The sequence below is a fragment of the Drosophila willistoni genome, assembly GCF_018902025.1.
Source record: "Drosophila willistoni isolate 14030-0811.24 chromosome XR unlocalized genomic scaffold, UCI_dwil_1.1 Seg144, whole genome shotgun sequence".
NCBI classification, from domain to species: Eukaryota; Metazoa; Arthropoda; class Insecta; order Diptera; family Drosophilidae; genus Drosophila; species Drosophila willistoni.
In genome coordinates this window covers 9,209,785-9,229,514 of record NW_025814057.1, presented here as the reverse complement: position 1 = coordinate 9,229,514, position 19,730 = coordinate 9,209,785, and the positions used below count along the sequence as shown (strand labels likewise).

At 36.1% G+C, this 19,730-nt stretch overlaps 1 protein-coding gene across 1 annotated transcript; it reads left to right on the top strand.

Annotated features, from left to right (window-relative positions):
- Positions 1-985: 985 nt before the first annotated feature.
- On the top strand, positions 986-3,783 carry LOC6639519 (syntaxin-7). The gene is made up of 6 exons (XM_002061765.4): positions 986-1,034; positions 1,365-1,576; positions 1,643-1,712; positions 1,795-1,939; positions 2,019-2,462; positions 2,931-3,783. The coding sequence occupies exons 2-6, from the start codon at positions 1,435-1,437 to the stop codon at positions 3,024-3,026; spliced, it is 897 nt and encodes a 298-aa protein (XP_002061801.1). The 5' UTR covers positions 986-1,034; positions 1,365-1,434; the 3' UTR covers positions 3,027-3,783.
- The last annotated feature ends 15,947 nt before the right edge of the window (positions 3,784-19,730 follow it).

Sequence of the window (19,730 nt, the reverse complement as noted above, 5' to 3'; positions counted from 1 at the left end):
GGTTGGGGACAGACAAATGTAACAAAAACATCGACGAAAATATTCAATTTTTCGGGATATACACATACGCATACAACAGAATGCTGCCACACGGCTATTAATTGAAAAACTGGAAACGATTGTTTGGAAAATTTGTTGAAGAACCAGATTTTCTTAGTTTATTGATATTTAAATTGTATGCATATTGGATGAAGGGTTTTTTAATCATTTAGAACAGGTTTCAAATGCATCCCGAATAGACCTTTTATTACCATACGAATCATTTACACTAGCTTTGATAGTAGATTCTTAATTTGGTGTGGGCCCAGCTACAGATTAGCTACCTTACTCATAATTATAGAAAAAAAAAGAAATATATAATCTCTTTAAGTGATTTTTAAAATGCTATGCAACGTGACTTAGTTCATTCAAACATTTCTATGTCTATATGTACCTAAATTGTTTTTGTTTTTTGGGCAACTTGTTTTTTTTTATGGGGTTTTTGGCCTTTTCCCTGGGTCATTAGTTACAGACATTTGCGATGCAGTTTGTTTAGATTTCATTACCTGATTTCTTATGGCATTATTAATCAATATAGAACTCAATTTCTGAATATATTTAATGTATATATTAGAAACCGGTTTTGTGTGTGTTTAATGTTTGAAATGCATGACAATTATCTTTCTATTAGCCGGGCAATTAAATGATTATCATCCTCTGACATTATGACGACATTTCAGTATTATTCTTGTTTAGTTTGTATTATTTTTTTTTTTTTTTTTAATTGTTGTCAATGTAGATCTCTTTGGTTAATGTTAACATTCAAACAATTTAAAAATTGCGCCCAATTGTCAATTTGCCGTTACCTTATGCATATAAAAAAAGGCCACACTAACATTCACTTTAAGCACAGGGTAACACTGCATTTGGTATTTTTGGTATTTTTATCTTTATCTTTATCATCTGTTTTCGCCTCTCAACACTAACTTTGAACAAAAAAAAAACACACACACACAATTAAAAACACAAAAAACGCAACAAATTTGCAGTTATAGGTAATTAAATTGAATTCCACTTGGCTAACGACTAAAAACTGTTTAAAATCATCTCAGTAAAGTGCTAAAAATTATCAAGCCTTATTGTCCAAGTAAATGTATTTTGCTAAATGTCTGCGCTGACCCCGAATCCAAAATCAAACAAAGAGTCATCCCCCCACAGTCCGCCACTCGTACCACTGTCACCCTCCCCCCTTACCACACCCCTTAGGCCCTATAAAAACATACAAATAAAAAGAAAACTTGGCTGAGACGCATATGTATATACTATATAATGATATAAGTGACTAAAAAAAAAAGCAAAACTCAACTAATTGAATTCGATTGCAGGCAAAACAAAGAAAACAATATTCAGTGAAGGGAAAATTGTAAGGTCATCAAGGTGTCTGCGTACGAAAGCATGGATTTGCAGCATATGGAGAATGGCCTCGGCGGAGGCGGAGGCGGTGGTGGCATTTCTGGGGGCGGAGGCCTCAGTGAGATTGAATTTCAACGTCTGGCCCAGATCATAACCACTAGCATAGAAAAAGTACAACGTAATGGTAAGCTACCCCTATGACTAATCACACGAATCAATTTAATATCTCTCTCTCTCGCATTCTCTTTAGTTAGCACAATGCAGCGTATGGTCAATCAAAGGAACACCCCACAGGATTCGCCCGAATTGAAAAAACAGCTGTTCGTAATCTATCATTGACTTAACAATCAAATCTCACAAGCATAAAACAATTGCTCTCCTGCTATCTCGTTCTCTTTATAGTCATCAACTAATGACGTATACCCAGCAACTGGTCACCGATACTAACAGTCAGATCAATGAAGTCGACAAATGCAAGGAAAGACATTTGAAGATCCAAAGAGATCGCCTGGTTGATGAATTCACAGCGGCATTGACCGCCTTCCAGGTATGACTCATTCTCTTTTATCAATTGTTATCTGTTGTTATTATTAGTATAATTATCTATGTTAATTTCATTCTTACAGTCCATTCAACGCAAAACAGCGGACATTGAAAAGAATGCTTTGCGTCAGGCTCGTGCCCAGAACTATAACATTTCCCATCCACCTGGCGGCAGTAATTCCTCCTCTGCTCGTAACAATAGCAATTCCAATTCCCATAATGCCAGCAGCAACAATAGCTTTGAGGACAATTTCTTTAATCACAAATCGAGCCAACAATCGCAGCAACAACAGCAAATCCAAACGCAAATGCAAGAGCAAGTCGATCTGCAGGCATTAGAGGAACAGGAACAGGCCATACGTGAACTGGAGAACAATATTGTGGGTGTAAATGAGATCTATAAGAAACTGGGCGCCATGGTTTATGAGCAGGCCTTGACTGTGGATTCCATTGAGTCCCAGGTGGAACAGACAAGTGTCTTTGTCTCACAGGGTACGGAAAATCTGCGAAAGGCAAGCTCTTATAAGGTAAATATTTCAACAATTATCCCAACTTATGATTTTCCATTATTAATTTCGTTTTTAACATTTTGCACGTTTTTATTAAATTGCAAAATCCAATTTAGTTTATAAAATATATATAGTATAGATTGTCAATTATTTGAAGTAATTGGGATTTGAATCAATCCTTTTACCCGGACCAATTAGCACCTAATTCGATCCACAATCTTCATAATTAAGATTGACATTAAGTGAGCTTTAAATCATTTAGGAATTTGTTGAAAAAAAAGTAATTATTTTTAAGTTTTTAAAGATCTTTCTATATCTTAATAGAAAAAAGTGAATACATATTGCAATTCAGATTTTGTAGAGATGTTATATAGAATAAATTATAGTATAATTAGTTAAATACTCTTGACTAATAGAAATATCGTTTAAAGCTCATTTCAAACTCTATATCCATTTAATAATATTTTCTTATTTTCTCTTTTGCAGAACAAAGTACGCAAGAAGAAACTAATCCTTATAGGCATACTGAGTTTTGTTTTACTGTTTATCATCTTGATTCTTGTATTTCAATTTAAAAACTAGAAGAGACTCAACTGCAAAGATCAACTAAAAAAAGCAAAAAACAAAAATGATACTAAATTATAAACAGATTGAAAAACAAAAAAAAAAATTGAAATCAAACCCCCCCAGAACTTAGAAAATTATTGTGAAAAAGACAAATGTTAAATGCATGATTGAGAAACCACTCCACTCCTCTCTCTCTCTCTACCCCCCCGAAAACGCTCCTGGGAACCTTAGATGCATTTGAAGGCTTTAAAATTGGCTTGGGATTGGACAAAAGTCAAGTTCCAAACAGAGGAAACAAAAAAACTTACAAAAAAAAGAAAACCAAAAACGATTAGAAAAAAAAACAAAACAAACACTCCTTAAAAACTTAAAAATTATGACAAAAATTGTCTCAAAATTTCTGTTGCATGATTTTCAATAAGTATTGGAACCTTCCCCATATACATTTACACTCTTCTATGTTATATATTTGCTATAAAACTATCTTATCTTATATTTTATATATGTACAATATTTAATATTAAAGCACTTTGTATATTTCATTATATGAAAAGAAAACAAAACAAAAGAAAAGAGATGAAAGTGAGAAAGTAAGGAAAGAGAAAGAAAATTGTTGGCTGCAAATTAATTAATTAATTCTGTTTTTGAAACACAGCGCTTTGTAACTTTGATTTATGTTTAAGTGGAAGGCCTAAAAATAAAACCAGCATATACTAAAAGAAACATTATTAAAAATAAATAAATAAAAACAACACAAAAACGAAACACCAAACAAAAAATACGATCCTTAAGAAAAGTGGTGGAAGGAGAGAGTGCGGTGGGGGAGGTGGGGGGAACTGGCTTGCGCTGAAAACGTTTCGAGCACTTCATTTGGCTGCCCTCTGAAATGAATGAATCAATGAATGGAACTCTAAATCTTTTTCGATATTCAAAATGTGCCTGATCATGGTCAACATCATCTTCAGCCCCACTCCCTCCGCACCCCCCCCCCCCCCCTGTCAACAAGCATAACCATCTTTACCACCTCCTACTCCTCATTTCAGTTCCATCTTGACGATCATTAAGATTTTGTGTTGTGCATTGATACGCATGCTTCAGCAGCTTATGCCCTGGACCTGAAGTTCCAAATCTGACTGGGTGTTCATCATCTCCTCCACCACACACACGCACACACACACACACACGTACACACACATTAATGCAATGCGGCAGACGCTTGACACTTGAGGCACAGCCCATGGGCAGGTCTGTGGCTGTTGGCCTGTTGCTTGAGGTGTGTCAATGTGTAAAGGGTTTCCTCTCTTGGACTCGAACTCGGACTCTGGGCCTGCATACAAATTGAGTTTAAATTTTTTGCCAATTCACTGACATTGATAGTTCGTTTGGGCATCATTTGTGTGGTGGCTTCTTATCCACTTGTTGGCATCGAGTGGTTTTCTCGCATGCATTTAAGTGCAGCTCATTTCCTTCTCTCTTGGCTCTTGGGCCTTCGGGTCTTTTGGGGGACCCAACAACAACAACAACAACAAATACACGAGATCGCGCACACAAATTGTATTTGCGCCAAGTCATGTAGTTATTTCTGGTACAAGATGATTTTATACACTCATTTTTTTTCGTTTTTTTCTTCTTTTTTTTTCTTATTCCACCAACTATAAATGTATAACTCTATATGAAGGGTATATTGATTAATTTGACTATATCATCAAGGTTAAATTATTCAGTTTTAGGAGTTTAAATTTGAAACATAATGAGTAACTAAATACCATAAGTCGATCGATGAATAGTCATTCTCTGTCTATATCTATTTTTTTTTTTTTTTGTTTTATGAAAGTAATTTCTATATTTTTTAATTTTGTTTTTTAAATTCGTATCTATTATTTGTCCTTTACAAATTATTCGCGCCATATTTGATAATACAACTTTAACTTAAAAATAGCTATTAAAACTTTAATCATCTGTCAACAGATTTTAAGTTTATGCTATTGTTAGTGGTTTTTCTTTACGGCTTTTACTTTATTTTAGTTTAAATCTTTCATATTACTTTTTTAAACATTTTTCTTAGAGCCAGTTTTGTTTTTGGTTAATTTTTTCTTTAAGGTTTCTTAGTACAGAAATCACCTTATTGGAAGATGCTCTCATTTTTGCAAATGGCCGCCAATGTCAAATCTGTTTTGACATTTGTGGACCAGACAGATACAGAATACAAGTGAATAAGCCATGGAGCGATACATCCCCCAAGAACGCGGAATAATTGTGTCTACATTCTGAAGAACGCGTTTCCGGGTCGCTTAATTTCGCGTTTTGGCGATGTGCACTGGCCCGCCAGATCGCCCGATTTAACGGTCCCGGACTTCTTTTTATGGATTTTTTTGGAGGTCCGTGTTTACATCAACTGAGACCTTGAAAGCCCTCAAGGAAAATATCCGACACGAATGCGAGAATTTATCGCCCGAAACGCTCGCCGAAGTGATGGAAAATGCCGTAAAACGAGCCCGTATGGCAATCGCCCATTTGTCCGATATTATCTTCTCGACTTAACACAATTAATTCTAAAGGTATAAATAAACATAATCAAAAAACAGAATCGAAGTTTGTCATTTAGAAAAAAAATAAAAGCCAAACAACATCGGATGACTTCTTTTGTATTATCAATTCTTGAGCTCGAGCTGGCCAACAAAAATAATTGATAACAATCAAAAAGTCTCTTTATTTTTTTGGTAAGGGTTTAAAACTTAATACTTTTTTTTTAAATTAATTTCTCTGCATGAACCTTTTTGTATACTACATATGTAGTGACTACAACAGACTTTGGCATGTTATCGGTTCCGAAACATCACTTCCGGGTATAAAAACTGCGCTCTTGTCCTTCCTCGCTTGTAATTAGTTGTAATCATCTTTATTTTAACCTATCCTGTTTTTTTTTTATCTACAGATATATATATATACCTATATATCTTATTACATTTAATATCTTCTATTTCTTTAGTTTAATTTATGTTTATATATGTAATACACCTATTCCCTTAGGTCGGAGTGGGTAGAGGTTATGACGTTAACTTTACTTAGGGTCATTCGGAACAGGCCCGGGCCTGGTGTCATATGGGCCACTTGTTCGTACGACTACGTCTATATAAAGGCTAATGTACCCATTGATTAGTTTGTTATGTCAAAATGTCATTATTAGCTATGTAATTGATCATTTTTTTTGTAACCTTTTTAATTTTATTTAGTAAATTAGATAAATATTTTTAAAAACATCTTTCAAAGCCAATAAATCTCTTTAAAAAAGGTTGTTTGGTTGTTTTTAGGCCATGCCAATATTATTTATACATACTTTTTATATTTTTCGAAATTAAATTTTAGATAATTTATTTTTATTTCAAATCCTTATATTTTAAACTCTATAATAATGTATTTAAATTAGAATTGAAACTATTTCTTAAGTTCAATTAATTGCTCCATAAATGTTTCTTTTTTTTAGAAGTTTAAGTTAAAACGAATGAGAAAGAAATGCAAAATATGTCATTGGCCTTAGGGATACATTAGTAAATGTATTTAGATCGAGAGAGAGTATTTGCTGTTCATGGTTCCTTTATTGATATCCAATTTGTTGATTTCTTTTGGTTGTGCTTGGCCTGTCAGTGGCTGTCCAAATACGTCACCGCGTTCTCCCTCCTCCTCGCCACACTCGAACATTATTGATTGGTTCTGTGTGTGGATGGGCCAAGGGTTACGGTTATGAGTCTACAGTTGACAACACGGCGTAATCACATCGATTATTTGGTACATGTCATATTCATATTTTTCAACCTCCATTCACAAAAAAACACAAAAAAAAAGAAGTTGAGGAAAAAAAAATCAATTCGAAAATCCAGTCTCTCTGCCGCAGGTCACGTTGATTGAGTTGAGATCTTGAGATTGGAAGGTGTTGGAACATTAACAGAAACTATGCACACCTTCAAAACAGCAGGTAGTACTTAGTACTCAGGGACAAAGAGATCATCCTTTATGCTGATGCTGGTGCCTGTCTGTGTGTGTGTGTGCGTGTGTGTGTGTTTGCATAGGTCTTTCATCATATGGGCCCATAATAATATTGACACATTCTGGTAGTGTGGTCATTACCACCAAGTGAGTACCTACATACATATGTACATACATACATATGTATGTACATGGATGAATCGGAATCTCATTTGCAAAGTCATTTTGTACAAATAAATCCAGCCTTCTGTTCATCGAGAATTTTTCCCAAACGCATGTTTTGACTTTGGCGCATAAAATACTTATACGAAAAATAGGAAGGAAATTCCGTCAACTTGCTTAAGCATGGATTGACTTACCAACTTGCCAACAACTGGGATTGGCGTTGGCTTACCAGAAGTTTTTCATCATGGTAGGGGAAAATTTTTGTTTAAAGGGTCTCATCCTTAATCTGCATGCCATTTCACACACACGTTTACCGTTATAAACATCCGGTTCATCCGGTTTTTGTGGCATTTCCCAAATCAATAAACTTATTATTATCTCATTTCTTCGCTTCTTTGGAAAAATTCTTAATTAAGCATTTTTATGAATGAAAAAGATTTTTTTTTTTTTGTTGTTGTGGGGAGAGATTTCCCCTTATGCGTGTGTGTTTGCGTTTGTTCGTTCGTTTCTTTTTTTTTTTTTTTCTTCTTGTTCTATTACAGCATTTTAAGTAGAATTTACTTGATGAAGTGTAAATCTTTTTGAATTTTTATTAAAAACAAAAAGGCAAAACTGAAAACGTATTTCTATAGCTGCTGCTGCTGCTTTCTTTTGATTGTTCTACCTTTTTTTGGGGGGGGGGAAAGTGGGAAACACTTTGCGCGCCGCCCTCTTCCCCCTTACCCGCACCCCCCTAAACACTTTCGACATTTTTATTAATGAAATTCGCAGAAAAAGTGGCCCACTGATGAACCAAATCTATAAGCAATAGTATCTATCTCAATCTCAACATTTTTATGAACTGCCACTAGCCGGGCCCGCCCCTCGGCCCTTCTTTCCCTCCTTCGCCTTTATCATCATCATCATCATGATGTTCATCATCCCCACCTAGAAGCACACACTTCTAAACAAATTGGGTGTCAAAAAGTGCGCACATTTCAAAAGATTTTTAACCGTTTTGCAGTCAGCGGCTGCTGCCTTTGGTCTTTGATCTTTGCCGCCGCCCCCAAACGCCGCAGACGCCGCCTGGGCTGGATTGCCTGCCTGCCTGCCTCTTCACTATACATACATATATAAGTTGATGTTGTGGTTGTTGTTGGATGTGGAGGCTTGGAGCCTGCTGCTCCTACAGTAGCTGCTGCTGCTGTGTAGGCAGAAATCATCAAGCAAAAAAATTATATACATATGCACAGTGGGTGAGAGGGTCAAGTGGACATCCATACACACATACATACACATGTATATATAAATATACATATATAAACTTGAAAACTTGGGAGTTCTTCAATTCGTGTGAAACAAAATAAAAATATTAAATTCAATTGAAATTGCTTTATAAATACGTCCATTTGCCTATTCATGATTATTATGCCCATTAAACTATTAATTAAACAAACTTGAATTAAAACTACTAGATCTTTGTCATTTCAGTTCTTACTATAGATATATATATATATATATTGTATGTATATCCATTTGCAATTGTCAAACGTTTATTGATAGTAGCAAACCTTTATTTTAATTAACAAATTTAACTTAATATTATTTGGAGAAACTTTTCCATCAAATACAATATTTATTTTTTTATTTGACCATCAAAATTTAGCCAAATTGTAAAATGGAAAATGTAAAAGTTAATTCATTTATGTGAAAACAACAAATTTAACAGAATTTGGAAACAAACAATTTCAAACCTCTTGCAGAGTTATGTTCATAAATAATAAATTTATACATCAAAATTATATTTAATAACAATTAATCTGAATTTAGAGAGTAAAGATTCTAACTAACTACAATACGTTCCATTAGAACATTATCCTCTTAAAATCTTGACTAGAATAATCCATTTAGTAACTAAATTAAAAGTTTTTTCGTTTCATTTGGGTTTTAACTTAAGGAGTAATGAGTTGTTTTTTGTCCAAATTTTCTTTTATAATTGACATAATGTTTTCTTTCTTCTCATTCCTACTGAAGTTACTTCTTTGAAAAATACTTCATCATTATACCCTAAAAAATCAATATTAATAACTACTATTTTTCATATATACATATACATATGAAGGTTTTTATATTCTGAAGAGATTAAAGGTTCTGTTAAAAACTTTTTGCTACCTTAAGTTATTATTTCAACATTTTACTGTATTTTATAGATCAAAATTTCCAATTGCCAAAATTAGATATTGATTGATTTTAAAATAAGTAATTTCTTATTTTAAAGATGCAGACTCAATTATCTCAATTATTATTATAATTATACATTTTATTTTGGATAATTGAGTCAGCATCTATTGCACCTTTTAAAGTATCTAGAAATAGAACTCGATGACAATGATTTTAATCAAAAAGGTCGGCAAAACAACAATGTATCTAGAAATATATACAGATTTTGTCTTTTTTCATTAAATTTGAGAGTTTTTTATAGTTTCAGTAGAAACAGTAATTGTTCTTAAGATCTTTCAGTCTATTAAAGCCAAAGAATCTGTACACATAGTCGATATAAGTAAAGCCAGTCTATAATCAGCTTAAAAGTCATTGCAGATTGAACTGGAAAACCTTTCTATATAATAAATTCCAACTGGCCTTGGAACACCTACGTTATTTTTTGAGAGATGTACCGCCCCAGTCAAACTCCCTACCTGGCAATGTCCTTGAATTCGATCATACCTGAGTAATTGGAGTTATACCAAATATTTCAAACTGAAAATACATAAATTTGAATTTGTTTGCGATTATATAACAAACTCGTTATACTTTGATCAAGAACCTTGCATCAAAACCCAATACCATAAGATATAATAAATATATCCGCATAATGGCTAGGAAATGATACACGTTCCATTGTATGTAAATATGTAATTTGGTATAATTTCAATAAGCACTGTTTTTTTTTAATAACAAACATTTGAATACAAAACTTTTTTAAAATACATTTTATTACTTGCACTTGAAGAGTCTGAGCTCTAGTGGCTTAGACATGTGGCAAGATCAACTCTCCTGTTAAGGATGTTCAACAATATATATACTTTGGAATTGATTTTCCCTGTGATATACATCTTGGCGACTTAAATTCAAGTTGGTAGTCATTCGAAAGTAACTAAGACCTTTAGCCAAAGTTTTTAAAAGGTCATGAAAAACTTATTTTATGGGCTTTAACTTGAATTTGGCTCATCTTGCACTGACTTTAGATCAATTTTAACCACTGTGCTAAATTATATGCTCTATATGCCCTATACTCTGAATATAAACAAGTAGCGAACTATATAATTTTATCTGATTTGCGTTCAATATACCACGCGTCGGGGCTGCTGTGTGAAAAAAGCGTCAACATGGCAAAAAGAGCGAAAAAAACGAACGAAAAAAATAAAAGCAAAGTAAAAATTGCAAACTGGGGGCGCGTTTCTGTTTTTTATAAATTAACACCGCGCCGGCTTTGAGTTTAAAATGATCGAAATGAACTGGTAACCCTCCGTCTCTTTGACTACCAAAACTACAAAGAGATCAGGGTGATCAGGGTGATCAGGGCGATCAAGCCGAGCGCAAAGCAACTGTAACGGAGTACATCACATATTGAGTTGTTGTCTGCCGCAGGACGGGATTAAGGGGTCAGACAATATATATATCCCATAGATGTATCCCAGTTGGGTTCTTTTTTTTGGATGGATGCCACCGTGCTTGATAACTATTGTGCATTGAGATTGCCTGTCTGTCTGGCTGGCTGGCTTGCTCCTATTATTTGGCTAGGTGTCTAATGCGGCTCCTGTTCGTTTCTCTTTTTTGTTTCTGGGTATCTGCGTTCTGGGCCATTTGTTGTATAATTGTTTGTTTATGAATTTGCAACAAAAGAGGCCCACAGACAACAGACAATGGGCCATGGCCAGGGCAATTTTCTAGTTCATCGAGTTCACACACGTACCAAAAACTAAAAAAGAATGATGGAGAGAAAAGAAAACATTATAGAGCAACTGAATCAAATACATAAAGCTGCAATAACAAAATGATCATCTCAATCATTCAATCTTTTTCAAAAAAAAAAAAAAAAAACGAAAAGAGATTGCGGTAAAGAAGCAGCAGTGGGCGGGGTGGAGAGGTGTAGGTTATGGGGAGATGGCTGTCAAATTATTTCTGGTCTTGATCGTTGTTTCGTTTATCGTTTTTTGATTGTGTGTGTGTGCCAGTGTGTGTGTGTGTGTGTCTTGAGTTTTTCCGCTGGCGTTTTCTTTCCTTTCTTTCAAATTATGCCTGACATTAATGTCACTTTGTATTAAATATAGCCCACTCTCTGTCTCATGGTGGCTGTGTCTCTGCTCCATTTCATATTTGGGGGAGTCCATGGGCCAAAAGGAAGGGCCATGAATTATGTATATTCGTGGATCGCTATGGTATCCGGGAGGGGGGAGTCTTCCTCTCACTCACTCACTCGCTCACTGGGTATGTGCGTTAAGCAACGTGTTGACAGCATGTGACAGACACATTCATTAGGCAGAATGATTCATATTCTGGAGAAGAAGATGTCAGTGGGTCTAGAATCCGCACCAGAAGGCGGTTTGGAGGCGGCATCGACGATTTGACAAATGTTGAGGCTAATTTGAAAAGCATTAGTCCAAATGATTTAGAGAGTTTAGCCAATAGTTTGAAACAAATTATAAAGACACTTATCATTCATGAGTGAAGTAGATGGGCCAGTCTTTGGATTTGATACTTTCAATCAAAAACTGATTTCGAAAGCTACTTAAACGATTTTCTTGGAGTTTTTTGAGACTCAATTTTGAAGGAACTAAAGCAAAATGTTTGAAAATCATAGATCATAAACGAAAAACCTAAAACAAAAGGACCAAAAGATGACTTTAAAGCGTTGATACTTATATTTATAAATTAAATGGTAACCAATATTAACCTCATTACCATTTTCCAAACATCAATAGTTCAATTCTCCTTTCCCTTCTGCTCTTGTCTTGTCCTGAAATCCTGCTGAAGGACTTTCTAGTTTTTAGTTTTTAGTATCAATCATAAAACGATTTAATCATTAAAGTTAATCGAATTAGTGGAATGTATTTAAAAATTCGTCTGTTTCGAATCATTTTTGTTATGACGCATTTCCTTATCTTCAATGAATGATAGTTGAAATCTCCATGATAACTGATTGGTGGCTTGTGTTACCTGTTAACCAAATCCCAGACCAATTTATATGCACTCACTCATTCACTCACAAACAGAAGCAGGAGTAGCGGGAGGAGGAGAAGGGTGCAGTGGGACCGGCGGCGTCGGTGACGACGACAATTCCAATTATGGATTACGACCTCAAGTCCATATGGGTGAATAATATTTTCATTGTAAATATTGTCCTGGATTGGCAGGAATTTGTTGAATGTGGAATGGGGACAGTGGAGCGGGGAGCGGGGAAAAGGGAGTATGTCGAATGGTGTTTCCATATCATTTCATGATATTTCATATGCAGGCCCTGGGCATAACTTGGACACGATATGGGCGCGGCCAAGTAGCCGCCGGTTGCTTGCCCAGAGAACGCGACAAAGCGAAAAATTTGTGCAATCGATTGGTGATGAAAAGAAAAACCAAACCAGATTGTTGGGGGTCAAACTGGCATATGTTAAATCAAAGAACAAATCACTGGAAAGGGGCGGCTGTTTGTGTGTGAGTATGTGTATGCGTATGCGTATGCGTATGCGTATGCGTATGTGTGTGTGTGTGCCTTCTCATCCTGATTGTTTTTTATCCATAACAAGCCTGAGGTCACAATTTCAAATAGACTCTCTCTGTATCTCTTTGCTCCATTTGCTCTTTATCTATTGCCATAGAGGAGGAAACGTCGTCTGGGTCTGGGCACATATATTCGTAGTGAGTGTATCTATGGCAGATACATACACAGGTGCCAGAGTTCACAGGGCCATGACTTGGCAGTGCCCTCCGTTGCTTCTATGTTCTAGTAACTCCCTCGAAGCTACTGCTCCTTCCTTGTCTAGATATTTCTTTAGAAATTCACTAGAATTTGAATTTTTTTCGGGCATTCCTCGGTTTTTTTTTTCTTTTTTTGTTGAGGAGAAGGAGGTGGGGGAGCAATGAGTAGGAGCGAGGAGCGGGGCAAACATCTGCATACAGTAAATAATACAGTGAGTGCGTAACCATAAAACCTGTCCCAAGTCCCTTCTCATCATCATCATCATCATCATCGTCGGACCAAAGCAATTGAAATTCAAGTGTCATGCCTATTCTCGGGGCACACCAAACACCCAAAACACACATCAAAATATTAAAATTTGTCACCCGATTGCCTTAAGTGGGCAATGCGAACAGTTCAACCGACCAGCGACCACGCCAGACAGCAGGGCGACAGTCTTGTTTTTGTTTTTTGTTTTTTTCCTTTTTCTCTCTGTTTCATAGTATTTGCTCATATTACATCTTCTCATTGCAGTTCGATCGCTAACAGATCGCTAGACCTTTTGCTTACATTGTCTATGCACCCCGCCCACGGTTCTCTGTCGTCTAACACTGTAAGAGGACAGTGGTTTGAGATATCACAAAAACCAAGCAACCAAAAGTAATTTGGAATGCAAAATTATTGGAAACATTAATTGTCATTCTACTATACGATTGTTAAGATCATTTGTAAGTTAGAGATCAAAAGTTTTGAGCAAAAAATGTGGACAAATTATCCAAAAATTTAAGCTTTATGATATTTTGTCGATTTGAAATCGTTTTTGATTTTGGTAGTGTATTAAAATTTTATTTTTTTAATGTAAAAATTGGCCTGAAATTGAAATTAAGTTTTTCAAATGGGTTAAATGCTAAAAATTATAAAAAAATTACGATTTTTACTCACTTTTGATCGAAGTTAAATGTAAGAATTTTAGTTTTTTAAGATAAAGTTACTACTGCCATTAGTTTTTTTTTTAATTTTTAACTTGCATTTAGCCCACTGTGATAAGTCATAGTTCTCTTCTCGTTTTTTTTTTTTCTTAATCGTCACAAGTTGGGTTCAGTTTGCTGGCTGATGATCTTGAGCCTGCTCCTCGCACTTAATTGCTGGTCATGCACTGACGCTGCATTTATTTATGGTTTTCTTAATGAGTCTCATATTTATTACACAGACAGTGGGACGGACATTGGGCACGGGCACGGGTAAGGGCACGGACTTGGTAAGGGACAGGAGCACGGGCATATCCACATTCAGAAAGTTGGGTCAGAGGGAAATACGTGTCACATTTCATTAACGCAATGCCAGGTCTTACTCCCTCTCTCTCTCTCTCTCTCTCGAATGGTTTTTTTTTGTAGGGCAGTTAAATATATTGAAGTGTAATTTGAATATGCACTTGAAATTGCATGGAAATTATACTATACATCGATTCCGGTCGGAAATACTTAAAAACATTGATTTGAAATTCAATTTGTATGAGTATTTGTTTTGGGTTAAGGGTCATGCATACAAAAAAGGGACAGTGAGAGAGAGGGAAATAGGCGGGGAAGTAGGTGTGTCTGAGACTCTCTTTCTTTAGCCATCTATGTATATACAATAGAGATGGGCGTCGGGATCGGGATTTTCGGGAATCCCGCGGGACCCGAAAACTTTATGGGAATTGGGCGGGATGGGAAAGATTTTCAAAAAACCGGGACGGGACGGGATAAGAGGTCGATCCCGAAATTCCCGCAGGTCCCGGAAAAACTATCGGGACCCAAAAACTATTCGGGACCCAAAAATAAAATGTTCGATAAAACTTTCAGTATTTATCGATATTACTCACTGGCTGCAATTTATTAGTAACACGAAATATTACACGAGTAATATTACTCGTGTAATATTTCGTGTTTTCCATGTGAAGATGATATTGACGAAGAAATTAGTAATTATATTAAGAATGTTAAACCTAAGAAAAATGTGGATATATTGTCTTTTTGGAAGCAGTGCAATGAATTGCCATTATTGCAAATGCTGGCTAGGCAAACTTTAAATGTTCCGACATCCTCTGCAACTAGCGAAAGAGTTTTTTCTACTTCAAGTAGAATTTTGGAAGACAGAAAAACTCGGCTTATTGGAGACAATTTTGAAAAAATATTGTTTTTAAATAAAAATATGGATATATAAAGTAAGAGTTTATTGGAAAAACAAATATATAAATAAAGTAATATGCATATATGAAAAAAAATTTTCGGGAAAATGTCGGGACCCGCGGTCGGGACTAAAAATTTTTCGGGATAACCGGGATGGGAAAAGCAAATTTGATTTCGGGACGGGATGGGACGGGAAGCATTTTCTTTCCCGATCCCATCTCTAATATACAATTATAAAATTTCCATTATAAAGAAAATATATCTTATTAAGTTTTGGTTAGCATAATCCTTAATGATATTCCAAATAAACAGACAAATTTAAGTCGACTTAACTTTGAAGGATTTCTAATCACCTTTTGCGCCCATATGCTGGCAATCAACAGCCAGTCAATCCTTCCCACAATCAATTAACTCGACAACCAACCAACCAACCAACCACCCACTTAACCAAGCACACACACACACACACACACCCATATTCTTACCCATGCAAGGATGTATATGTATGAATCTTTAGATATATTTGAGTAAGTGTGTGAGAGAGAGAGACCTTCACTAAGCCATCATATTGTGGCCACACCTTTAAGCCCTTTTTTGCCTCATAACCACCCACAATTGACGACGACAACGACGACTGAATGACTGACTGACTGACTGACAACTGTCTGACTGGATGGATGGATGGATGAAATCTTGCCGCTGGGCCAAAATTGATAACATTGTAACATCATTGAATTTTCTGCATATAAATGAATTAATTTTCTGCCGATCTCCTGTCGACATGTCTCTCTCTATCGGCCGGGCACATCCCTTCCAGGCTGAAATTGTGTTCGCTGCTAATTTCCATAAACCCAAACGAAAAACAGTTGAAGAAGTCGTCCTCATTCTCATTCTCATCCTCAGACTCTCTTGTGCACGCCATTGTTATGCTAAAAAGTTCACTCCCAACACAACAAACCAAAAAAAAAAAAAAAAGGAAAAAAGAAAAGAAAGGGGTTGAAAATTCGTATATTCTCTCCGCCTTTTGACTGCTGCAAACGGCGGTCAGGGGTGGGCAGGGTGGACCACCAGGTTCGAGTGGGAATCCGCTAAGAATTTTTGTTAGCTCTAAAAACGTAGAGCCCCGTAGGCTAAGCTCACCACCAAAACAAATTGTTGCACAATTGTTTTGTCCAACAAAAAATACAAATACAAAAAACTAAGTAAGACGATAGATGGAATAGAATAGAATAGAGAGATGAAAAAAGAAAGAAAGAAAGCAAAAAAAAAAAAGAGCAACCCATGTAAGCACCTTAAGTATCCGAAAACCGAAGCGCCCCTGAGCCCCTGAAGGAATCATCATCATCATCATCATTTTCTCTTCTAACTGTAACCATTTGATCTTATTCTTACTTTTCTCACATGGACCTAATCGTCCATGAGTAAAGGGCCCATGCATTGCATTTTGTTCTCCATTTCCCTTTCCCTTTTTGCTTTTATTGTGTTTCTTTTTTTTTTTTTTTTTTTGGCTGCTACTGAGCTGCTTAGTTCATTGTTTAGTTTGCCTGCAATTGCCTGTGAAATTGCATTGAAATGCGAATTGCATTATGCCAGACGACCGTTCTCTTTCCTCCTCCTCCACCTCCTCCTCCTACTCCTACTCTTACTCCCATTCTCATTCCCATTCCCATTCCCACTCGCACCACACATGTCAATCACATCACATCAGATGTTGGCCAAAAGGGATGGGATGGAATTGACGGGGATGAGAGGGGAGATGAAAAGACGAAGAAGGAGAATATGTAAGGTGTTTGCTGTCAGATTTTCTACCAAAACCCAGAAGAATCGCTATAAATTTTATACGCTTCTCGAAACTTTATTTTATGACCAAAAACGAACGAAGTGAAAAATATATATACATATGTACATACATGTGTGTCTGTGTGTGTGTGTGTGTGTGTGTAGAAGTGGGTGTCAGTGCATCTGTATGTGTGTAAGCGGAATGGAACGCCGTTAATTTACGAGATATACTATACTCCCCATGGCTTTTTGGTACGATCTATTGTGTATACAAATTACATGATGCTTTGGGCTTCGTGTGAATTTGAAATAAAACACACTGCACACTGCACAGCCCCACCATCATCATCATCATCATCATCATCATCCTCGTGATCATCATCATCATCATCGTCATCATCATCCTCTAGTGAACAAATCTTGAATAGCTTGGATAACTTGGAGGAGGTTGGTTAGGCAGCGTAAAAAGGCAAATAACAGGAATTTAACATAGTGCAAAGTGCACATGGTTGGCGAAATAAGGAAGTGAGAAGGGGCCAACGGATGCTAATAGATGAGGCCAAATGAATGAATATCTTTAAAAGCAACGTAACGACATAAATTTTTGATTTTTGATTAAGCTCTATTAAGCGGGGAGGTATAGTATTACAATTTTTTTTTTTTTAATTTTTTAAAATTTATTTTTCTGAATGTGAGGTGTTAAAATTTTAGATCGATCCGAGTAAAACTTCTGAAGTTATGGGCAGTTGAACGCAGGTCGGCCGTCCGTTTTATATTAGATTTTTGGGTGTCCAAAACTTTGAAACGCTCTCCTGAAAAGTTGCCATTTTCAAAGTCGGTGAAAAGATTTAAAATTTTGCACAGTACTTCTTCACTAAATTCTTCAGTAACCCTGCCGAGTTTTTTTTTTTTTAAATTTATTATTTTTACAACAACAAATAACTTGGTGTTTTGGGCGATATTCGTCGAGCGTTACCTGGCGAATTTTGTCCTTTAACTAATGCAATTTGATTTTATCATTTCCGATGATTCTGTGACGAGTTACGATGTTCACCGCAAACCACTTTTTTTTCGAGTTCCCGTCGAAAATTGCCTATATCTTACTTAATTTTCAATATTTTTGGATGAAAATTTTCACACATATTGGGTTAATGTTGTTGAACTGAGACTATCCGTATCGCCAATAAAAATTCTTAAAAAATTACAGATTTTTGCACGAAATAACATTTACTTTTGTGTGTGTGTTTTAAGCCCTAATCATCTCTAAACGGTTAAAGGGGCTCCGAAGGAACCATCCTTATATTAGCATACAAATTTCGGTTAATTAGTAATTTGATTTTTTCAACATTTGGTTCAAAAACTCGTCTCTTTCCTCAAAAACAAGTAATCATGGTTTTAAATTTTTAGCATTTTAGCATTTTGCTTTTTTAACTGAATCACTAACGATAATAAGTTATTATTTGCATTGTCCTAGCCATAATGTTGGTAACTTAAATTGGGAATATTTTGCAAAATTTGTTTCCTATCCCTTTTGGGCTACGCTCTTGTGGGGGATATTTTACACGAAATCACATGTAAAAATCACAAAAACAAATCTCAACACGTTGCATCTTTACACACACACACACACACACACACACTTAAGCACATGAATATCCATATGCCATGCGACATGCCACAAATGGACGACTGACTATTCAGAGCTCCCTTTTTGGCCCCCATCAACTCAACCATCTTCTTCGCATCACCGCATCGACTATTGCCAACGCCATCTCCATTCATCCATCCATCCATCCATATCCATCTATCTCTTCTCTCCCTCCTCGCACACCCGCGCCAAAAACAAATTTGTGACAGGAGACGACCTCAAAAACTTCAGTGGCGACCCCCAGACATGTGTCAAATCAGTGTACGATGAATGTTTTTCAAGCATTTAAAAAATATTTTCATGTAATTTGGTAAACTAATTGTTGCCGCTTGTTTTGACAATAAGGCATTTGTAGCTTTTCAGCGAGTGCAATGGGATGGATGGATATACATATGAATGAATACGAATGGAATGGAATGGAATGGATTGTTATGGGTATGGGTATTTGGTAGGAGAATTGCTATTTGATTGACTTGCAGCTGACAGGCGAAAGGCGAGAACGAGAACGAGACGATCGAGGCGAATGAGAACAAGAACGAGAGTTCCCCCTCCCAATCTCCTTTCCACCACTCGCTGCCCCACTCATACAGGTTCCCCCTAAGTTGTTGTTGTTGTTGTTGTTGTTGTTATTGTTGTAGTTGTTGAGGTTTTCCGGTAGTCAGAGTTGTCCATGTTGCATTATGTTCATTCGACATCGACATGTAATTGATATATTGGCTCCATGCAGTTTTCCCCCTGCCACCCACCTCTCCCCCCTCCCCTTCCACTCGACCATCATCCCTCACACTATAAGACCTACTCAACAAAAACAGATGTTTTGCATGCTAATGTTTTGTTTACTTTGTATTGTGTTGTATTTCTTTTCGTTAAACTAATGCCAATGCTTCCGAAGTTTCAGAAGCATTAAGTGTGTATTGGAATGAGTTTTTCATTTCCAATATCCATTTGCACTTTTTCCATATGTATGTCTGTAAGGGGGGAAATTTCCTCGTTAATTGGTTAGATGGTAATTGGAAAACAAAGTGAAAAAGAGAAGCAGCAGC

What these genes read in the sequence shown, in the direction of transcription:
- LOC6639519 (XM_002061765.4), top strand. Translation starts at nt 1,435, where the DNA reads ATGGATTTGCAGCATATGGAGAATGGCCTCGGCGGAGGCGGAGGCGGT. An exon ending in CCCGAATTGAAAAAACAGCT is followed by an intron (nt 1,713 to 1,794) that starts GTTCGTAATCTA and finishes TTCTCTTTATAG; the next exon opens with TCATCAACTAATGACGTATA. An exon ending in GAAAGGCAAGCTCTTATAAG is followed by an intron (nt 2,463 to 2,930) that starts GTAAATATTTCA and finishes TCTCTTTTGCAG; the next exon opens with AACAAAGTACGCAAGAAGAA.